Here is an 18,271-nt window from a genome sequence, read left to right as displayed (position 1 = left end):
ACCGTGGTGTTGGGACCGGTTTTTGGGGGCACAAGAAGCAAATCCAGGGAGTATTTGTAGGAATGGGAAGGATACGGTAGGGCCGAGTCCATAGAAGGTGTTGGATGGGGCACGCTGCGATGCATCGCAAGCATGCCACCACCTGCTGAGGCTGTCTCGTCTGTCGCGGAGGCACAGGCACTGGAAAAGGCGCCAGGTGGGCAGGGATGAGCAGCAGGCGTTTCAAGTGGCACGTTAGACACGACAAGGCCCTGGGGAGGCGTCCATGCGTGCCGCGCAGCAGGAAGGGCAGTTGAGCTCACTGTGGTGGGCTTGAGGTAGCAGGCGAACTTGGGACTAGAAGCGAATTGAGGCCCGGGTCGAGAGAGAGTGCTGCCGGTGATGGCCCAAGGGCAGGCGCCACAGCTGGGAAGCAGGGCTGGACAGGAAGCACCCAGGGACGGGAGATCACAGGTGAATGGCTGTCCATAGGAGCCAGTGAACAATCTTGGGAGAGACGGGGGTGTAGTACGAGACAGCTGGGTGTGAAGGTGGGCAAGAGACCAATGCGTGGTCACATGGCACTTGCCGAACCGTGGGTGGGGGCTCATTCGGTGGCGGCGACAGTGGAGAGACTGGTGTCTGGAGGGGCGCCGATGGAGGAGTGGTCGGGGGAAAAGCCGAAACAGCTCGGGTAGGGAATGCGGCCAGGGGCGGTGGGTCCAGTGGCGCCGCAGTGGAGTCGGGAACAGGAGCGTAGAGAGTCGGTGGGAGCTCCAAACCAAAATACGCCGTCAGGCCCTTCTTGAAATCGATGTATATGTCGGCGCCGGGAGGCAGCAACCGCAGCTATGCCAGGAGACTGGGTGGTACTTCGCGGCTGGCGTGCTGATAGCGCAGCAGCTGGCTGGACACGTTGTGGACATGAAAGTGCGAGTCCAGCAGCGCAAGCCACAAAACAGGGTCCCTGGCGTAAAAAGCAGGCAGGCCGGGCAGCCGAGGAAGGTAGGGGCGCTGATATAGCTGAAAGAGCTCACCGGATGTGGTGGGAGATGCGTACACGGCGGCGAGAGGCTGCCGAAAGGCAGGTGCGAACTGCGGCTGTGCAGCGGCAAGGCCAAGTCGAGGAACAAGACGGGCAGGAGCGCAGAACCGGTGGGAGTGGCGTTGCGTGCGTCGGGGGTGTCGTCCGGGTCACCAGAATGTGGAGGGTGAACCACATTAATTGGACGTCCCGGTAGCCGTGGCTGGTGAGCCGGCGGAGCGGGTGTTGACGTGACTGGCAGGCCGGGCTGGTTGATGAGAGCGTTCTCTGATGCGTGAGGCAGATCTTCATCAGCGCCGCTGGCGATGCCAGTGCCGCTACACATATTCTTGTCCCTGGCTCGCATTTACAGCACTCCACATTTGGTGTGCATACTTTGCCTAAGTGCATGCAACATGTATGTTGGCAGGGCTCCACCAGTGGCGAGGAAAGCAGTCCTCCAGACCTCAAGAAGGCCAAGGAAGCAGATCCAGTGAGTGTGCTTCCATCGTCACTTGTTCACTCCTGAGCGATGCTTTCCTGTCGTCCCATCAGTATTCCTTTTGTGTACTTTCCACCAGCCTCACCTGATTGATCAGGCAGATGCTGCGTGGGAGGGTGTGTGGCGGTATGGATGTTGGCCCTAATCGCTGTGATAGTCAGTGTTTATTTGCGGCATTGCTCTAGGACAAGTGTTTCCTGCGCACTGACTCGTGGTGCTTCATCATTTTCATTGAGTTACCCAGGGCTGGTGCTTTTAGACAACTCTGTGGACACACTTTTTGCATGCGTTTGTGCAAAACCTGCTACATGTTTTCATGTTTTATCGAGGCTCAGAATTTGGCTCGTGTGCAAAATCAAAGCCAAAGCAACATGGAACATATCTATGCCTGAAAAGTCTCTGTTGCACCTGCATGTTCAGTGGAGTCTCGGTGGTGCGAATCTCACGGGATGGAAAAAAATTCTCCTATCATCCAAATGAAACAGAAATGTATGTACCATGGACTCTTACTAAAGACTAGCATCCCTCAGTATGCTAATAGTAGGCTGGTTGGTCTCAGTGTTGGCATTGCTTTCTAGCCAAGGCAGAAATGAGCAGTGATGAGGAAATCAGCCAGCCATTGCCAAAACTTTACCAGGTTAATGGTGATTGACACGTACTGCATAAAAAAACGCACTCTTGAAACTCATCTCACGTGTCTTCAATAATTTGTTTCATCCTCTTACTATAAACTGTGCACTAAAAAAAAAACAAATATTGCGTGACAGTCATTTTGATTGAAGGTGGACTTGACTGCAGGATGGTTTTTATTTATTTATTTGTTTATTTTACCCTCGCGGCAAAGCAGTACAGAGGGGATTGGGTAATACATAATAACACTGAAAATACAAACAACGGCAGCGAACAATAAATTACCAAAACGTAGATAACTTAGAATAAGTGATCATCACAATATATCATTCAATGGAAGCGGTAACAGCAGACCGAAACAGTACAGGGTCAGGAATTGTAGCGACTGAGGAAGGAAGGTGGTTCCAGTCATATGACGTGCGAGGAATAAAAGAGTCCGAGAATGTTTTAGTTTTGCATGTAGAAATGCCTGCCTTATGTACCGTATAAACCGTATATAGGTCGAGTGGGAATATAGGTCGACCCCCTTACCTTGAAGTGAAGAAAATTGAAAAAAATAGAGAAGCAAATATTGCCAAAACGCATTTATTTGGAACGTCGGCTGCGTCCCTGGACCACCGGAGCTGTGACTTCACTCCAAACTTTCATCAGTGTCTTCGGAAGACGATTCCTTGTCGCTCACCGCCTCCCACAGTGCGTCGTCCCCAGTTCCATCCAGCGTGTTGCTTATGCAGCACTTCTTGAAAGCCTTTTGCACCATGGCATCTGGCAAAGAATGCCAGGCCGACAACACCCAGCTGCAGACGGTCGCAAAGCGGAGGCCTTTGCAGACGGCCCGTCGGCGTCTTCGGATTGTCGCCGGACATCCACTCATTGTACTCCTGTCGCACTCTTTTCTTAAAGGGCTTGTTGAGTACCACGTCGAGTGGCTGAAGGGTAGACATTATTCCACCAGGAATGACGACGAGGTCGGTCCTAGCTTCCGTGAGCGCGCTCTTTACTGATTCGGTCAGGTGGCCGCGAAAAGCATCCAAAACCAGCATGCTCCGATGACGCAGCAGTGCACCGGGTTGATGATTGCACACCACGCGAATCCAATCAATCATCATAGCCTCGTCCATGTACCCTTTCTCATTCACACGCACAACAACACCTGAAGGCAAGGCTTCCTTCTCCATGGTTTTCCTTTTGAAAATGACAAAAGGAGGCAACTTTCTGCCATCTGTCGTGCACGCAAGCGTGACAGTAAAGCGCGAGTGCTCACTTCCTGTCGACAGAAGTTTTACTTCTTTGGCGCCGCGTTCGCTGACCGTGGTAGCCGAAGGCATATCAAACCAGACAGGGGTCTCGTTGGCGTTCGCAATTCGTCCGAGCATGTAATCGTGCTCCTCTCGAAGCCGAATCACATGCCGCTGGAAGCTGACGAGCTTATCGGCGAACTCCTCTGGCAGCTTTTGGCATATGGATGTGCGGCGACGGAGAGAAAATCCCTTGCGCCTCATATAACAGCGCACCCATGACTTCAGTGCGCTGAACTCTTCTCGGCATAGTCCAGCTTCCCGCGCGAGGTCCAAAGCTTTGCATTGAATGGAATGCACAGTAACGGGTAGTGACCGCGCACGAAGGTGCCGCACAAAGTCCGCAAGTGCGTCCGCAAGTTTTGGATGTACTGCACGACGTCCGCGAAAGGACATTTTGCTCGGCTTGCACGCGAACAACTTATCTTTCTGTTTGCGCCAATACCACATGCTCTTCTCCGAAACGCCGAACATGCGCTCAGCGGCCATGTTCCCGTTCGCTTCAGCGAACTCTATAACTTTCTTCTTGAAAGCCGCTGTGAACTGCCTTCGCGTGCCGCTGGTACTCATTGCTAACACGGAATTGCGCACAAGGTCAAACAAAATTGCGCACGCGAAGACCAACAATCCGGTGGCTCTGAACGAAAAAAAAAAACAAAAGCAATCGCGTTTGGATGTCGATACGGCTTTGGCTATCCGTTCGCGAACAGGCTCCGTGGGTTGCCAGACTGCGACTCACATTCTGCTAAGGCTGCTTTATAAGACGAGGGGCGACTTTCGCTCGCTGTTTTTAAGAAAAAATCTCGATTTATATTATTCTGGTTTATACGGTATGTGATCTGTGCGGCGTGATGTATATGAAGGGGGCAGAAGTAATTTGTAGCGTTAATTTTGGGTGTGGGAAGCAGTGTTCTTGATAGAATGGCTTGTGATAAGCCATCAAAGAATGCCTGTTTTGCATTTTGTCACAGCAAAAGTAGGCCGCATAATATTAGCAGAGGAGTGCTTTACCCTTCCTTCTCAACATAATTTAACCTTGATTGTGAACCCTTGGTAAATTAGTAACATGCTTCAGTCTAGCCACATACAGAAACATATTGGAACAGCTTTTTGTAGCCTTGTGTAGGATTGCTAAGGCATTTGTGAAACACGAATTGGGACAGGCTGCCTAGCTGGCAATCTGATTAAGAAAACTGTGTGGAGTGTCAGGGTTAGGTTTTGAGGCCATTATGGTTGACAGTGTGGGCAAGGTCAGCAGTGGCCAAGTACCTCCACATGACATCAACTGGTGACGCAGCTCAACCACGATCCCTGCCCAAGCACCCCGGGTTTGTATTCAGGTGCAGTGCTAGTCTATTAGAGTGAAGGTGATACTCCCAGCATGCAAGTGGCTCTCTGTCATTGGCTTTTGAAACAGTGCCAGATTGGGAAGAATTGCGGCACTGGCAGGGCACTCTGACATTGATATAGGTTGGCCATTGATGCCCAAAGGCAGGTGCCAAAGCAGGAATATGCCTCAGCTCAGCTCTGGCATAAAACACTACGATGAGCTCTCTCACAAACACTGCTAACTTGTGGTGCTCTAAAGGCACAACAGTGTCTGAAAGTGCACATGAACAAATCTTTCGTCAAATGTTGCCTCCCGAGCAGATGTACGCCTTCAACAATATCCTTACCACTTGCAAAGTAGCACCAGTGCTGAAAATGTTACGCAGATTACTTACCTGATATCTGTTGAAGTCTGATTTTTTCTTTTTTTGCAATGTAAACCGCTCCCACATTTCCAGTAAGGCCTGAAAACATTGCAATTTGTCCTCTTACCTTTTTGCTCTTCTATTTGTTGAAGAGTTGCCAATTCAAGGTGCCTTCGAGTACTACTAGTGGGTTTTGTTTTTAGGGCTGGAATTCTGGGCATTGTTGACAATGGGCTTGAGCAACTCCCTTGTGGATGGTGTGCAACACTCAGCAAAGTAGAGCTTGAGAGCTTTTCCGTGCTGTGTGAATATTCGTGAGTTTTGATGAAAGAGAGAGCATACATTGAAGTGTCTTAACTGATACCATCCTACGGAGTAGTGTGCACCTTGCATCCTGTGCATTCTTTTAGTTACTCATGTGAGAAACATGCTTGCCTTGCCCGAGTAGTATTTTATTTATTATTATTATTATTATTATTATTATTACGCTATCCATTTGTTCTCGCTTTTTGTTCCACCCCAGCGCTGTGTAAAAGCCTTGGTTCATGCAGGTGGTACTGGAAGCCATGGTGGAGTCAGCAGCCGAAGATTCTCCGCCTCTTATCTGGTATGTGTCTGCGCTTAGGGTGCTTGTTTCACCCTGGAGCAGTGGTTCTAGTTCAAACAATTATTATTGATGCTGGTGTATCTTTTTTTTTTTTTTAGGACAGATTTTTTTTTCTTTCTTTTTTTTTCGTGTGTGGCTTACCTTAAATGTATACAGTTCAAGGGGGCAGTTTGAGACGTCATTAAAAAAAAAAGAAAATTTATTTTAACGGTTAGGTCTCGCTGATAAGAATTCCTGGGACCTGCAGAAAATATTGCTGCTCATAGCTCCTCGGCCCATGTGCATCACACAAGCCCACGGTGATGGAAAAGTTGGGTTTTCCTAGCAGCCTGCGAGTCTGGTAGTGAAGGTTACTGTATTTATCGTGAGAATCGGTCAGAGAAAAGTTTGCACTATATTCGTACCTTGGTTCTGGATTATAATGCGATATACGTTCTGAAACCAGCGAAGTGGGGAAAAAAATTCTCATTATATTAGTATGGGTGCAGTAATCATGCACTTTAGAGCATTTGCTGCTGTATGGCATGAAAATCTAGCTCAAAATGCCACTAATGCTTAATAGTCACCACTAAGGAAAACAGGGAGAAAACATGGGGGCTGTTGCTGTAAAATCGCGCTGTTATTCCAGCTAAGCTTCTCACCCAGTGCCTCACTAATGCACGGGGAGCAAACAGCTGAAGAACATGTGAGGTCATTCATTTGTCTAAAACAGGTAGTTGCAGTAACTTCATTAGCTACTAGCAAATCTTGCTAATGAATTTATAATTAAAGTTTTTGTCATATAGTGCTTTACCTGTCATAGATTATAGCACTTAAACCTTAGTTTAAAAAAATTCTCTATGCAAATAGGTATTTTAGTTCTGACAATGCCATGTACATAGGGCGGCGTATAATTTCAGCTTGGATATAATGAAGCAAATTTTATTGCTGGCTTCAAACAAACCCAAGCAAAAATTTTACCACAAGCCGAAGTGGAACCCCTACTGAAGCACACAATGAGCGGAAAATGTGATAATTGTGGTCATAGTGGCTAGTGCATTGCTTGCCATGCCATCTATGTAGTACATACAGGCGTCGCATAAAGAAAAGTGGTGTGCGTATCCAGGCACCCTTAGGGGGGGGGGGGGGTAGTTCTGGTCACACAGGAGATGCCCTCGACTTACCGTGACAAGCTCAGTGGGAACCCAACTACCAAATGACAAAAGGGGGGGGGGGGGGGGGGTGATCACATGGTGCCCAGCTTTTGCTGGCAGGAAGTCAGACAGGGGGTCAGGGTCAGAAGTACACAAGCAAAAACAAGCTTTATACAACAGAGGGGTGATGCTGAGCAATTACAAACTGTGTTGTTCACAAACAAAATACTTTACACCTTGGCTTATAGACTGTTCTAATTTTCCCTCAATGGGTGTTGCCATGTTTGCTGGTTTAGATCAAAGCTTTGCTGTAGTACCATTAAACACATGCCATGGGGAACAGTCTGCCTACAGCGACAGTGCCTCACAGGGTCGCTGCATCTGCACAAATGTGTTTGACTCTGGGTAGCTATACGCAGTGGAAAAGAACGCCTTTGGTTAAGAGCTGACCATCGTTAAGGCGTTAAGATGGAGCAGCATAATTTTTACCATGCATCAGTAAACAGAACATGACAGAAAATGCATACAGTGCCGGTGTCGATACGTCTTTGTTTGCCTGTGCAGCCGTTCTGAGCCCCGTGTCATCACTGTGGATGGTGCACCCCCCAGCCCACCCGACAGCAGCGAGAGTGAGGGGGACGAGGAAGAGGAGGAGGAGAGAGGGAACAGGCTGCCTGAAAACCACCAGGACCAGCAGAAAGAACAGCAGCAAACGGTACTAGTTCCGTTCAACATTTGGCTCTGATCATTGGTCATGGCGTCTCTGTTGCAATAAGAACCAGCGCTAAAAACACACACAAAAGACTAGACGAGACACACGAAGGCGCTGTTCAGCGCCTTCGTGTGTCTCCTCTCGTTTTCTGTGTGTGTTTTTAGCACTGGTTCTTAATGCAATGGATTGCAACCAACTCGCCCAATCCGCAGTTCTTCTATGGCGTCTCTGGTTACATTGTCAAGAACACCGTCAAGGGAATCAGCCTCTTGATTCACACATTGACTGACATGTTACTGCACCATTCCTCAAGACAGCGGCATCGGTGTCCTCCACAGGAGGGAGAGAGGGCGGGTGTATTGAGCATACAAGAAGAGCATGCCGCACACTGTAGCGCATTGACTTCTGAAACGTAGCGAAGTTACAGCCTCCTTGAGTGATGCTTACTGCTCAGATGCCATGCGGATACCCATCTCAATAGTTGCAAACTGTCACCTGTGTGTTATTAGACATTTGTTTTTGTTGGACATGGTGGGAAAGATATGGGTATATGGGTCTCCACTATGAAAACATTACCTCTCTCAGAGTGACTATGTTGAAGGGAGGGACCGGGTCTTTGGGACTGAGAAATAATGAAAAAATTGATTTTTCAATTTTGTCACTTTATTTTTATTTATCTATCAATACTGCCAATCCCTGTTTCAGAGATTTTTACAGAAGTGGGCTCTGGCCACAGGCAAACAGTCGACCAGGCGTAAACACTATTTCAAGTATACATGCAAAGTACAGTGAAGATTATGCGGACAATAAGAATAGGCATTGGAAAAGGCAATACAAAGATGACCCATAAGTACTCATCACCTTTTCCCTTCATAAATGATCGCGAGATATACAAATAAATACATGGAATATACAAATACATGGAAATACAAATACATGGAAAACCACCAAAATGTTACAAAAGGTAAATAAATACCACAGTTTCTTTCCTGACAAAACACTTTTGCTAGCTAGCGCCAAAAATTTCTCAGTAGTTGGCTGTACATAGCAACATAGTTGGGTTCATAGCACCATTTTTCACGTTATTGTCAACTTTGGTGGCCCAAACACACATATACAAATCGCAAAACGCGATCTCGACAGAACTGCTCGCGAAGAAACATCACACATTGTCTATTTTGCGGCGTCTCACATCAGAAGTACCCTTCGCAATGCTACGATCTTGGTTTCGATTGAAAGAGCAACGCCTGATCTTTCTTTCCCACCAAAACAAAAGGCTGATCACGGTTCGCAGGCTAGAAAAGACTTAAAAAAAACAATTAAATGCAGCCATGCTATTGGCTAGGCGCACTCACGTGGCAAAATCTACGTCTCCTACTGGCCGGCGCCATTTCCTTAAAATGCTCCGTACTTCCACAGGTGACGGCATTTTGAAAAGTACCACTATGGGAAGATCATGTTAGAAATTCCACAGCATGCACAAATTCAGAAAAAAACAAAACAAAAAAATGCTGTGGAAAGAGTGCCAAAGACGCGAGTTTTCTGCTAGTGGTGCCAACCAGCATCAGTGGTGTGCCAGAACGTGAACTGGCGGAAGAAGCAGCCTTGGCAATGGAACACGTCGTAGTGACAGTGGAAAGCAAGAAAGGGCTGGATGATGGTCTCAGCGCACAAGCAGCGATTCCAAGAAATGACAGCGAGGTCATGGAGCTTGAATCTACGGTTGTGACAAATGCTTTCACGCCGAGTAATGCATCTGCCTTCAACACAGAGCAACCCGTGGATCGGACGAGATCGGTGGCAGCGGGTTAGAGTCGACACTACGTTTTGGCCAGCACTGATCATGAGCAGTTGCAGAATTCCAATGATAAAATCGCAGGCATAACAGGGACTTTGACAAGCCAGAAGAAGATGCGGACACTTGCTACAGAATGCACAGCTGACAGCCCGCCAGCGTTTGCAGCTGCCTACGCTATTGTCATTTTGGTGGCGATCAACAAGCTGCTTCAAAACGCTGTGTGCCGGACTTGCGGTGCTCACACCTACATCCCATGTAGGTGTGAGCACAGTGGTAGAACCCTTTTCTGGTTATGTTTTAGACTATGTGGTTCTCTCGCACCACCAAAGGAAGAGCCAGAATATCAAACCTGGTGTCTAAACATGACGACCAAAAAGAACACTGACAGTAAATCGGGGCACATGGAAGTCGAAGCTGCCGTGATTCTTTTTGAGTGTTCGCTTTCACGTCATGGCCTGCGCTACGCAGTCATGCTTTGTGACAGTGGCAGCTGGTCATTCTGTGCTGTTGACGAAATTAACTTCAACGGACATGCGTTCTGATGACAGTCTGTGTCCAAGTGGCCCCGATTTGTGTTGCAAGCAGAATGCTGCTGCCACCAGAGTAGAGATGCCACCCAGCCACACTTACAACCTCCTTGACAACGTAAAGAAGGCACTGCACCTGATGTATGGGCGGCTATCTAATAAGGAGCCGCTTAAATGCTGCCAAAAGGGTAAAACGCGAATGAGTCCCTACACTCGGTCATTTGGTCACCGATTCCTAAGGACAAACATGCCTCACTGTTTATTGTACAGACTGCAGTGGCCAAAGCAGTGATGCGCTCTAATTCTAGAGTAAAGCAAACACCTGCACGCATACTTCAGGAATTGTAGTTAGCGCAGAACTGCACGAGTTTTAAGAGAGCAAATGAAAAAGACTCCAAGATTGACATGAGCTGAGCGAAAACTTGAAGCCTCGGACACATTTTTGTGGTCGGCAAAGCGACACCAGTGACAAAAATGAGATGCAGACTGCTCGCTAGATGCCTTCTAGGCTATTTGTTTCGAAGAATAAAGAATGTTGATGTGTGTGCTATGCTTGGATGTGTTGCATTTAATTTTTTGTTTTTTCATCACCCCATCGACTTCTGACAAGCTTTTCTCAACTTTCGTTCATCCGATCTTGACTATGTTTGCTTTGTTTTGAAGCTGAGTGTTTGCTGCTTGCAATAAAGCCACCAAACCGTAACCTTAATTAGGTGTGAAGTTACAGAAAACAATTTGAATAGGGTACTGTTTTTCCTGCTTTCTATATGTGAACTTCAGAGAGCTCTAACTTTGGCTCTAGCAGAGATAAAAACAATAAAACTACCCTGATTGCAAACCTCGATGACAGTAGAGCCTACTGGAATAAAGCTTGTTTAGATGGATGCAACCAATTTTTTCGAAATTTTGAAAAACTTTTGAAGCATTTTGAAGATTATCACAGGTATTTAAGCCAGAGCAATAAATTTTTGTTATGATGGTCAATTGCTCTTCCGGTTGGCTGTTTCCTTACTGTATTAAAATTGTTAAATGTTAACGATGACACGAAATGGCCCATTCTGTGTAATCTAGGCAAGTAATGGCATGCAGTATGTTGCAGAAGAGCTTTACTTCAGTTTCGGATTCGGTGCTTTAGACAGCCCTATTAGGGAGTATTTTTAAACTTCTCTTGAATCTGGTCGCGTGGAATGATCACAAAAAGCATTGCATTTGTGATGGCATCCTCATCTCATGCCAACCCTGCCCTGCAGCGGTGGTGTTTTTGTGATTCCACAGCATTGAAACTTGACTGTGTACATGAAAACCACAGTGTTGTGTGAAAACATGTTCATTTGTCTGATGTTAGCTTGGACAGAGATTACTGTTCCGCCCAGCCCGGACTATCAACAGATGCCCGTTGGTAACTGGTTTTTGCCTTTGCCGGGGAGATTCGCTGCTTTCCAAGCCTCTCTAAAGGCATCGGATTTATTCTGAACAATTCTGTGACACCAGTGGTATAGCGGATCGAGTTTTCTCCAAGACAGCCCAGTGTCGACCTTGGCATTGCACTTCGAGGTAGCCCAAAGCGCTTCGCACAAACAGCTTATTTTTTTTTGCTGCTTGGAAAATTTAACACGAACAGTTTTGTAATTTTGCATAGTACTTGTTTATGACATAGTAACGCATAAAACATATACAGTAGAATCTCGATCATACGAATCTCAGGGGGCTACAGAAAATATTCGTATCATCCGAAATTCTTATCATCCAAAGTGAACAGAAATTTCTGTGCAGAGTGTACACAAATATATTTTTGGCTCACGGGATTGGCCACCGCCGGCTCGTGACGGCGGTGATGTAGGGTAGTGCGCCGCCGTTTGCTTTTCGCAGTGCGCACTGCACGACTTGCGATCACGACGCTGACGATATACAAGCCGTGCGCCGCCGCACACTGCTCGCGGTGCGCACCGCATGACTGGCAGTCGCAACATTGACAATGTACAGGTAGCAAGTATTTGGTGCTCGAGGGTGTGGTCGGGGCCAGCGTGTTCGTATCATCTGCAGTGGGGCGGGGAGTTGTTCATAACATGTAAAAGAACTGCTACTGGGCTGGGATATGATAACGATTTCATTCCATTTTTTCATTTCCCACCCATTGACATTGGCTGAAGTGAACTACAACCCTGTGTTTGCGTTTTATTATTGGCTCAGTTTGAGCAATAGCAAGGGTGTGGCATCACTTCTGCCTATGACAGTGGGTAGGAAATGCAAAAACAAAATGAAAGTGTCATAATATGCTGGCTCTGCCAACATGGATTACACCCTGCACACGTGAGGCAGCTTTTGAAAAACACAGAATCTCGTAGCTCATTATATTGTGGTCAAGGCTCACTAAAGTTCACAAGGGGATACGCTGGTCTTAAAATGAAACTTTTTAATATTAAAGATGTCGTAATGAAATTAGGTGTGCGTATATATTTCTTCTTCCTGTTTTTAAAAATATAATTAGTTTCGGTACATCTCGATTAGTTTACATGTTATGAGAAAATAACTGGAACCTAATTAGTTAATTTCTTGCTGGTCTTTAGGACACTTTCCCTCAATATATTTTGGTTGCGATTTATATGGAGCTGTAGCCAAAGGCCTGCCATCCGGAGCAGTGCTATTTATATTGCTGTTGAGGTGCATTATCTTATAAAATGTTCAATTGCGTACGTCCAAGCAGCGTAATTAGGAAATATAGTTAGGTGACGTTACGGGTCACAAAATTTTACATGTTCAACTGATCCATAAAAAAATAGCATAGCTCCATAGTTTAGTTCAAGTGTGTGCACCAGCCATTCGGAGGTCGTTGTAGAGGCCTCAGAAAATGGCGGAATGTGGACGTTCCAAAAAGATTTCAGAGTAGTGAGTAATAGCAGGATGGTAGGCGAGAACGCAAGCTTTCGAACAAAACTAAGGCGGCGATCATAGGGAACGCAATCGTGGGAAGTGAGGGGCATGAAGTTCTGCCACATTTTGCTCTGAGATGGCCTTTTCCACGCTTCCGAAATGTGAAATATATTGATTTTTAGTATTTGGAGTTCGATTTAGACCCTGAAACTTTGTAGGCAGGTATTTTAGAGTGTATTGAACCTGGATATGTCATTTTTGCAAAATGAAAATGTTCGCATTTTTTTCAGCATGTCAACACCCATGTCTCCCCTTAAGTGCAAGATCAAGTGTTTTTGAATACTTGACATGTCAGCTCTCAAAGTGAGGCAGCCAGATCCCTAATTTCATGTCTCGGTATCTTACTGGCCTCCAGGTCAGCAAAGTTATTGACCAGGCTTTGCGTGACCATGCAGAACACAGGAGGAGCATCTTCTCCAACCACCGCGTCGGATGGGCCTCAGTCGCAGCCACAGCCGGAGCCTCAGCAGCGTCCAGGTTAGTAAGCACACTGTAAGGCCAGTAGTTCTTGTTTGGTGGAACTACTGCTGCCGTTTATTTGTTGGCACAGGCCTGCAGACATAAAGCCTGAAATACCGTATAAACGCGTGTAAGGGCCGCACCCGTGTAAGGGCCGCACCCCGTATTCCCAAAGGAAATATATGAAAAAAAAAAAATCCTTGTAAGGGCCACACCCAAACTTTCCAGGAAACACGCAAGAATAGCCTTCGAAATACATGCGCACAGGAGCTTGGAGGTGCCGCCCATGGATGGCGCCCGAGGCCGCGGGTCATCATCATCATCTTTTCTTCTGCCGCGAGCTTCTACTACTGTACTTCCGCTATCCGTATCGGCATCGGTATCGCCAGGTCTAACTTTGTTCTGTTCTGGCTGTCAAAGCATGCGTTTTTTGGTGGTTGTGTTAGCATGGTCGCTCGGCATAGTTGTTGCTCTTGTGCGCTGTCGTTCTTCACTTTTTCATGAACTGCCTCCGAGCATTGTCAGTGTTGCACGATGGGCAAGCACCTCAACAGCTACACGGCGGGCTTTAAGCTAAAAATAGTGGAGTTCGCTCTCGAACACGGCAAGCGTGCCGCAGGCAGAAAATCTGACGTGGACGAGAAGTGTGTCTGACGGTGGTGCGGACAAAGGGATGCGTTGAAGAATACCAGCTCCAAAAAGCGTGCTTTCCGAGGCAAGCCATGCAAATTTCCTGAGCTAGAAGAAGAGCTGCTATGCTATTCAATGGAAGTGCGGAACAACGGCTAAGCGTTGACAACGGACATGCTGCACGTGAGGGCACAAGCCTTGGCGCGTGCTAAAAGCATACCGCACGAGGACTTCAAGGCTAGTGCCGGCTGGGTACGAAGATTTCTGAAGAGGAAGGGCCTATCATTTTGGCGAAGGACCACGCTGTGCCAGCGGCTGCCCCCCGACTACACCGACAAGGTGCTCAGCTTTCAGAAGTATGTCATCGGTCTGCGTCGTGAGCACAACTATATATTTTCGCAGATAGCGAAAGCCGACCAGACCCCGTGTGGTTCGACTGTCCCGAGAGCTGCACAGTTGAACTGAAAGGAAAGAAGAGTGTTTTCGTGCAGACAACCGGCGAGGAGCGCCAACGGTGTACCGTTATGCAGTGCGTCACCGCGGACGGGCGGAAGCTGCCCCCCTATGTCATCCTGAAAAGAAAAACAATTCCTAAAGGCGTTTTCCCCAAGGGAATTGTAGTTCGCGCCCAAGAAAAGGGCTGGATGGACGATGAGCTTGTGCTCGACTGGGTAAAAAGCATTTGGGAGAAGCGCCCAGGCGCCATGCTGGCCCGACGATCGCTCCTCGTCCTGGACAGCTTCCGCGGTCACTTGACGGGTAGGGTTAAGGAACGCCTGCGCGGTATCCGCACAGACATGGCCGTGATACCGGGCGGCCTCACCGGCATGCTGCAACCCCTGGATGTAAGCGTCAATCAGCCTTTTAAGGTTGAATTTCGAAGGCAGTATTCGGAATGGATGGCCAATGGCAATCACGACGAGACGCCAACAGGGCGGCTTAAGAGGGCACCGCTCGCGACTGTGCTTGGATGGATTTTGTCCGCGTGGAATTCCGTGTCAACCGACATTGCAACCCGGAGTTTCAAAGTGACCAGAATTTCAAACAGTTTAGACGGGACCGAAGACAACTTTCTGTGGGCTGAACATTTACCTGAACACAGCACCAGCTCGGAGTCTGAAGACTTCGTGAGTGATGCCTGAACGGTAAATAAATGCCGCGCATTCCAGATTGGTTTGCTTTCACTTGAAAAAAAATTTTTTTTTTCGAAAATCGCGTGTATGGGCCGCACCCCGAAATTTGCCCCCCGAATCTGGGAAAAAAAGTGCGGCCCTTACACATGTTTATACGGTACGCTGTTTCTATGGTTTGCTCTAGTGTTTGATGCTTTGTGAAAGGTCGGACAGGCAGGATGTCATTTCTCGTCTTGACCAGTCTGTCCTCTTCGCTGAGACTGTGTATAGAGCTGTTCGAGAAACTTTTCCTGTAAAAGAGCCATGCGAAGATCCATGCTTCGGTTAGTTGTGTGCTTAAAATGCGTAGTGAAATCAATGCAAGTTTTTGAAAAAAAAAATAGCTAAAAATGGCTTGATACGATCTTGGGGAATTAACGTATATGTAGAATTGCTGTGTCTGTTCAAATGCTTCATTCCTAGGTGCTGTAGGTTCTTTTGTTATAGTCTCTTTTGTTGTGCAGATAATGCTTTCTGCATTTGCTATGTTTACCTTTTGCAATGTGCATTGTAAGGCTGGGGCTTAATGCATGTTGAATTAAAGAAACACATTAGTATTAAGGTACGTTGTTGGGCGAGTTGATGACTGAGCATTATGAAGGAACACAGCACAAAAGAAAACAGGACAGAAGAAAAGAGATAGGCACGAGCGCTGACTAGAGGCTGAATGTATGCCGACTGCATTCCCTCTAGGTAATATTGAGAAACTGTAAGCGACAGGAGTTGGCGCGGTGACTCAGTGGTTATGGAACTCAGCTGGCCACCTGAAAGACACGGGTTCCATCCTAGCTGCGGCGGTCGCATTTCACCTCCATTCAAATGCTGAAGGCCCATGTATTGTGTGATGTCGGTGGCGTTAAGGAATCACAGGTACTCAGAATTATCCGCAGCCCTTCACTGTAGCCTGGGTCGCCTTCAGACGTTAAACCCTGTACACAACACCAAACCATCAACAAGCAAGAGGGGCCCTCCTAGCATCATCATGCTGCCTTTGCATGCATGTCGAAACCCATAAGCCACAAAACCGTGTTGCTTCTTGGCGAATCAAGGTGAACCTAGTGTATGCATTTCCTTACGACTTGTGTCCTAATAAGTACGTGTGTCAAGAGAAACGAAGGAATAAGTATCAATTGAAAAATTAATGCTTTCGCTTTCAAAGCACATGAGTGCACTCCGTAATTCTACATGATTACTCGCCCTCAGTGACATCTCAACTTGGTCACCCTTCAGGAGCCCCATGGGAAATTTTGCAAGTGGGCTTTCCCGCATGACGTAATTGACCAAAACAAGATGGCAGAGGTTGCGCTTGAAGAGCTGTGAAGAAGATAGGACAAATGCCATGGGTGTGAGCGTTAAGCACGGAGCACATTATTGAAGGATAAAAAAAAACTGTGCACCTTTGTGTTGTGACCATTCGGGGCAGGTGGTCGGTCATCTTGTCTTCATTATGTGATGTGTGGGAAAGACTTGCGGAATTCTGCGTGAAGTCTAAACTTGGCAACATCAGAAAGTCCCCGCCGCGGTGGCTCAGTGGTTAGGGCGCTTGACTACTGATCTGGAGTTCCCGGGTTCGAACCTGACCGCGGCGGCTGCGTTTTTATGGAGGAAAAACCCTAAGGCGCGCGTGTGCTGTGCGATGTCAGTGCACATTAATGATCCCCAGATGGTCGAAATTATTCCCTCCACTACTGCACCTGTTTCTTCCTTTCTTCTTTCACTCCCTCCTTTATCCCTTCCCTTGGGTGCAGTTCAGGTGTCCAACGATATATGAGACAGATACTGCGCCATTTCCTTTCCCCCAAAAACCAATTATACATGTGAAGGTGATCAGTTCACTCAAATAAATGGTGAACAAGAAAGCGAAGAGGACACCTTTGTACTGTTCTCATGGCACCTCAAACTCAGTCTTCAGACAGTTTGCCCAAGCAATGTGTTCTTGCTGTGGTTGGATTTATGAAAGCTGGAATAGTATTTGATCACTGGCAAATACTAGGAAATTTGCAAATATGCGAGGATTTTTCGAATGGATTTTTCATTTGTGCTTGTAGATGTTACGAGAGTTGCTGAGAAGTGCCTGGCTTTGCACAGAAAGAAAACAGCCAGAGTTTTGAAAGTGCACATTTATTCAACATATTACCCCCTCAGACTGATGCACTTGTTACATAGTTTTTTCATCTTTTTCGTTTAAAAAAAAACTATGTGACAGGTCGTCAAGCCAGCGTTCAACAGCATGTTTAACGTAAGCAACATCATCGAAATGCTGACCCTTGAGATGTTTCTTCAAGTTCGGAAAGAGATGGTAGTCAGAAGGGGCTAGGTAAGGTGATCATGGTTAAAGAATGCAGCGCGAAAAGACAAGGACAAACGAAGAAGTGCACAGGACTGGCGCTGCCAGCACACAGGACACAAAGGCCAGTGCACAGGACTGGTGCTGCCAGTCCTGTGCACTTCTTTGTTTGTTTTTGTCTTTTCGCGCTGCATTCTTTAACCATGATCACTGACCAACAAGCCCAAACAGCCGCTTTAGGTTAGGTGAATAGGGGAGATGGTGGACTAATTGGAAACCCAGGGTCTTCCGTTTGACGGCCACAACTCTGGGCGTGTGCACTGGTGCATTGTCCCACAACAAAAGGATTCCTTTGTTCAGCTTTCCCCGCCGTTTTGTCTTAAGGGGCGAAACTGGGCTTTGGGACCAAAAAAATGACCCAAAAATCAATTTTTTAAAAGTGGCAATTTTGGAGTCTATAGCTATTATTCTTCAAGTCTACCAGTTTTCTCCTCCAGGAAATTGGTATTTGACCATAATTTTAAATTTAGATCACTGTGTGGGCTCAATTTATGCAGGAGCTGGCAATTTAACACCATGAAAATTTTGGACACCTGGCTGTCTTAGTACGTCAATATTTCAACGTCTAGGACAGATAGACATGTCGTATTGTTTGCTAATGGAAGCTGAAGGCACAATGTATGCAATAATCGAAGCACAGTTGTTCAATCGCGCTTCAAAAATTCATAATTGTGCAAAGTTTATCGATGCATGATATCGATGCATGATATTCACACTTTGAATGCTGCTATTCTAAGTGCTGTAAAATTACTGATGAGGGTAAAATGAGAAAACTGCTTCAATTATTGCACTCTTTACTCACCATACTATGTAGCCATGAATTAAAAA

General features: G+C 46.8%; 1 protein-coding gene across 2 annotated transcripts in view; it reads left to right on the top strand.

The window, feature by feature from the left end:
- ASPP (Ankyrin-repeat, SH3-domain, and Proline-rich-region containing Protein) overlaps positions 1 to 18,271 on the top strand; it is a 73,823-nt gene that overhangs the window by 30,521 nt on the left and 25,031 nt on the right. Inside the window, exons 5-8 of one of the 2 annotated variants that reach the window (XM_077638372.1) lie at positions 1,434 to 1,496; positions 5,679 to 5,734; positions 7,432 to 7,582; positions 13,231 to 13,312. In XM_077638372.1, the coding sequence (XP_077494498.1) occupies positions 1,434 to 1,496; positions 5,679 to 5,734; positions 7,432 to 7,582; positions 13,231 to 13,312 (352 nt within the window). The remainder of the gene's footprint in view (positions 1 to 1,433; positions 1,497 to 5,678; positions 5,735 to 7,431; positions 7,583 to 13,230; positions 13,313 to 18,271) is intronic. The other variant, XM_077638373.1, reaches the window with a different exon arrangement.

Source organism: Amblyomma americanum, chromosome 9 (assembly GCF_052857255.1).
Source record: "Amblyomma americanum isolate KBUSLIRL-KWMA chromosome 9, ASM5285725v1, whole genome shotgun sequence".
NCBI classification, from domain to species: domain Eukaryota; kingdom Metazoa; phylum Arthropoda; class Arachnida; order Ixodida; family Ixodidae; genus Amblyomma; species Amblyomma americanum.
This window is presented reverse-complemented; position numbering and strand designations above follow the sequence as displayed.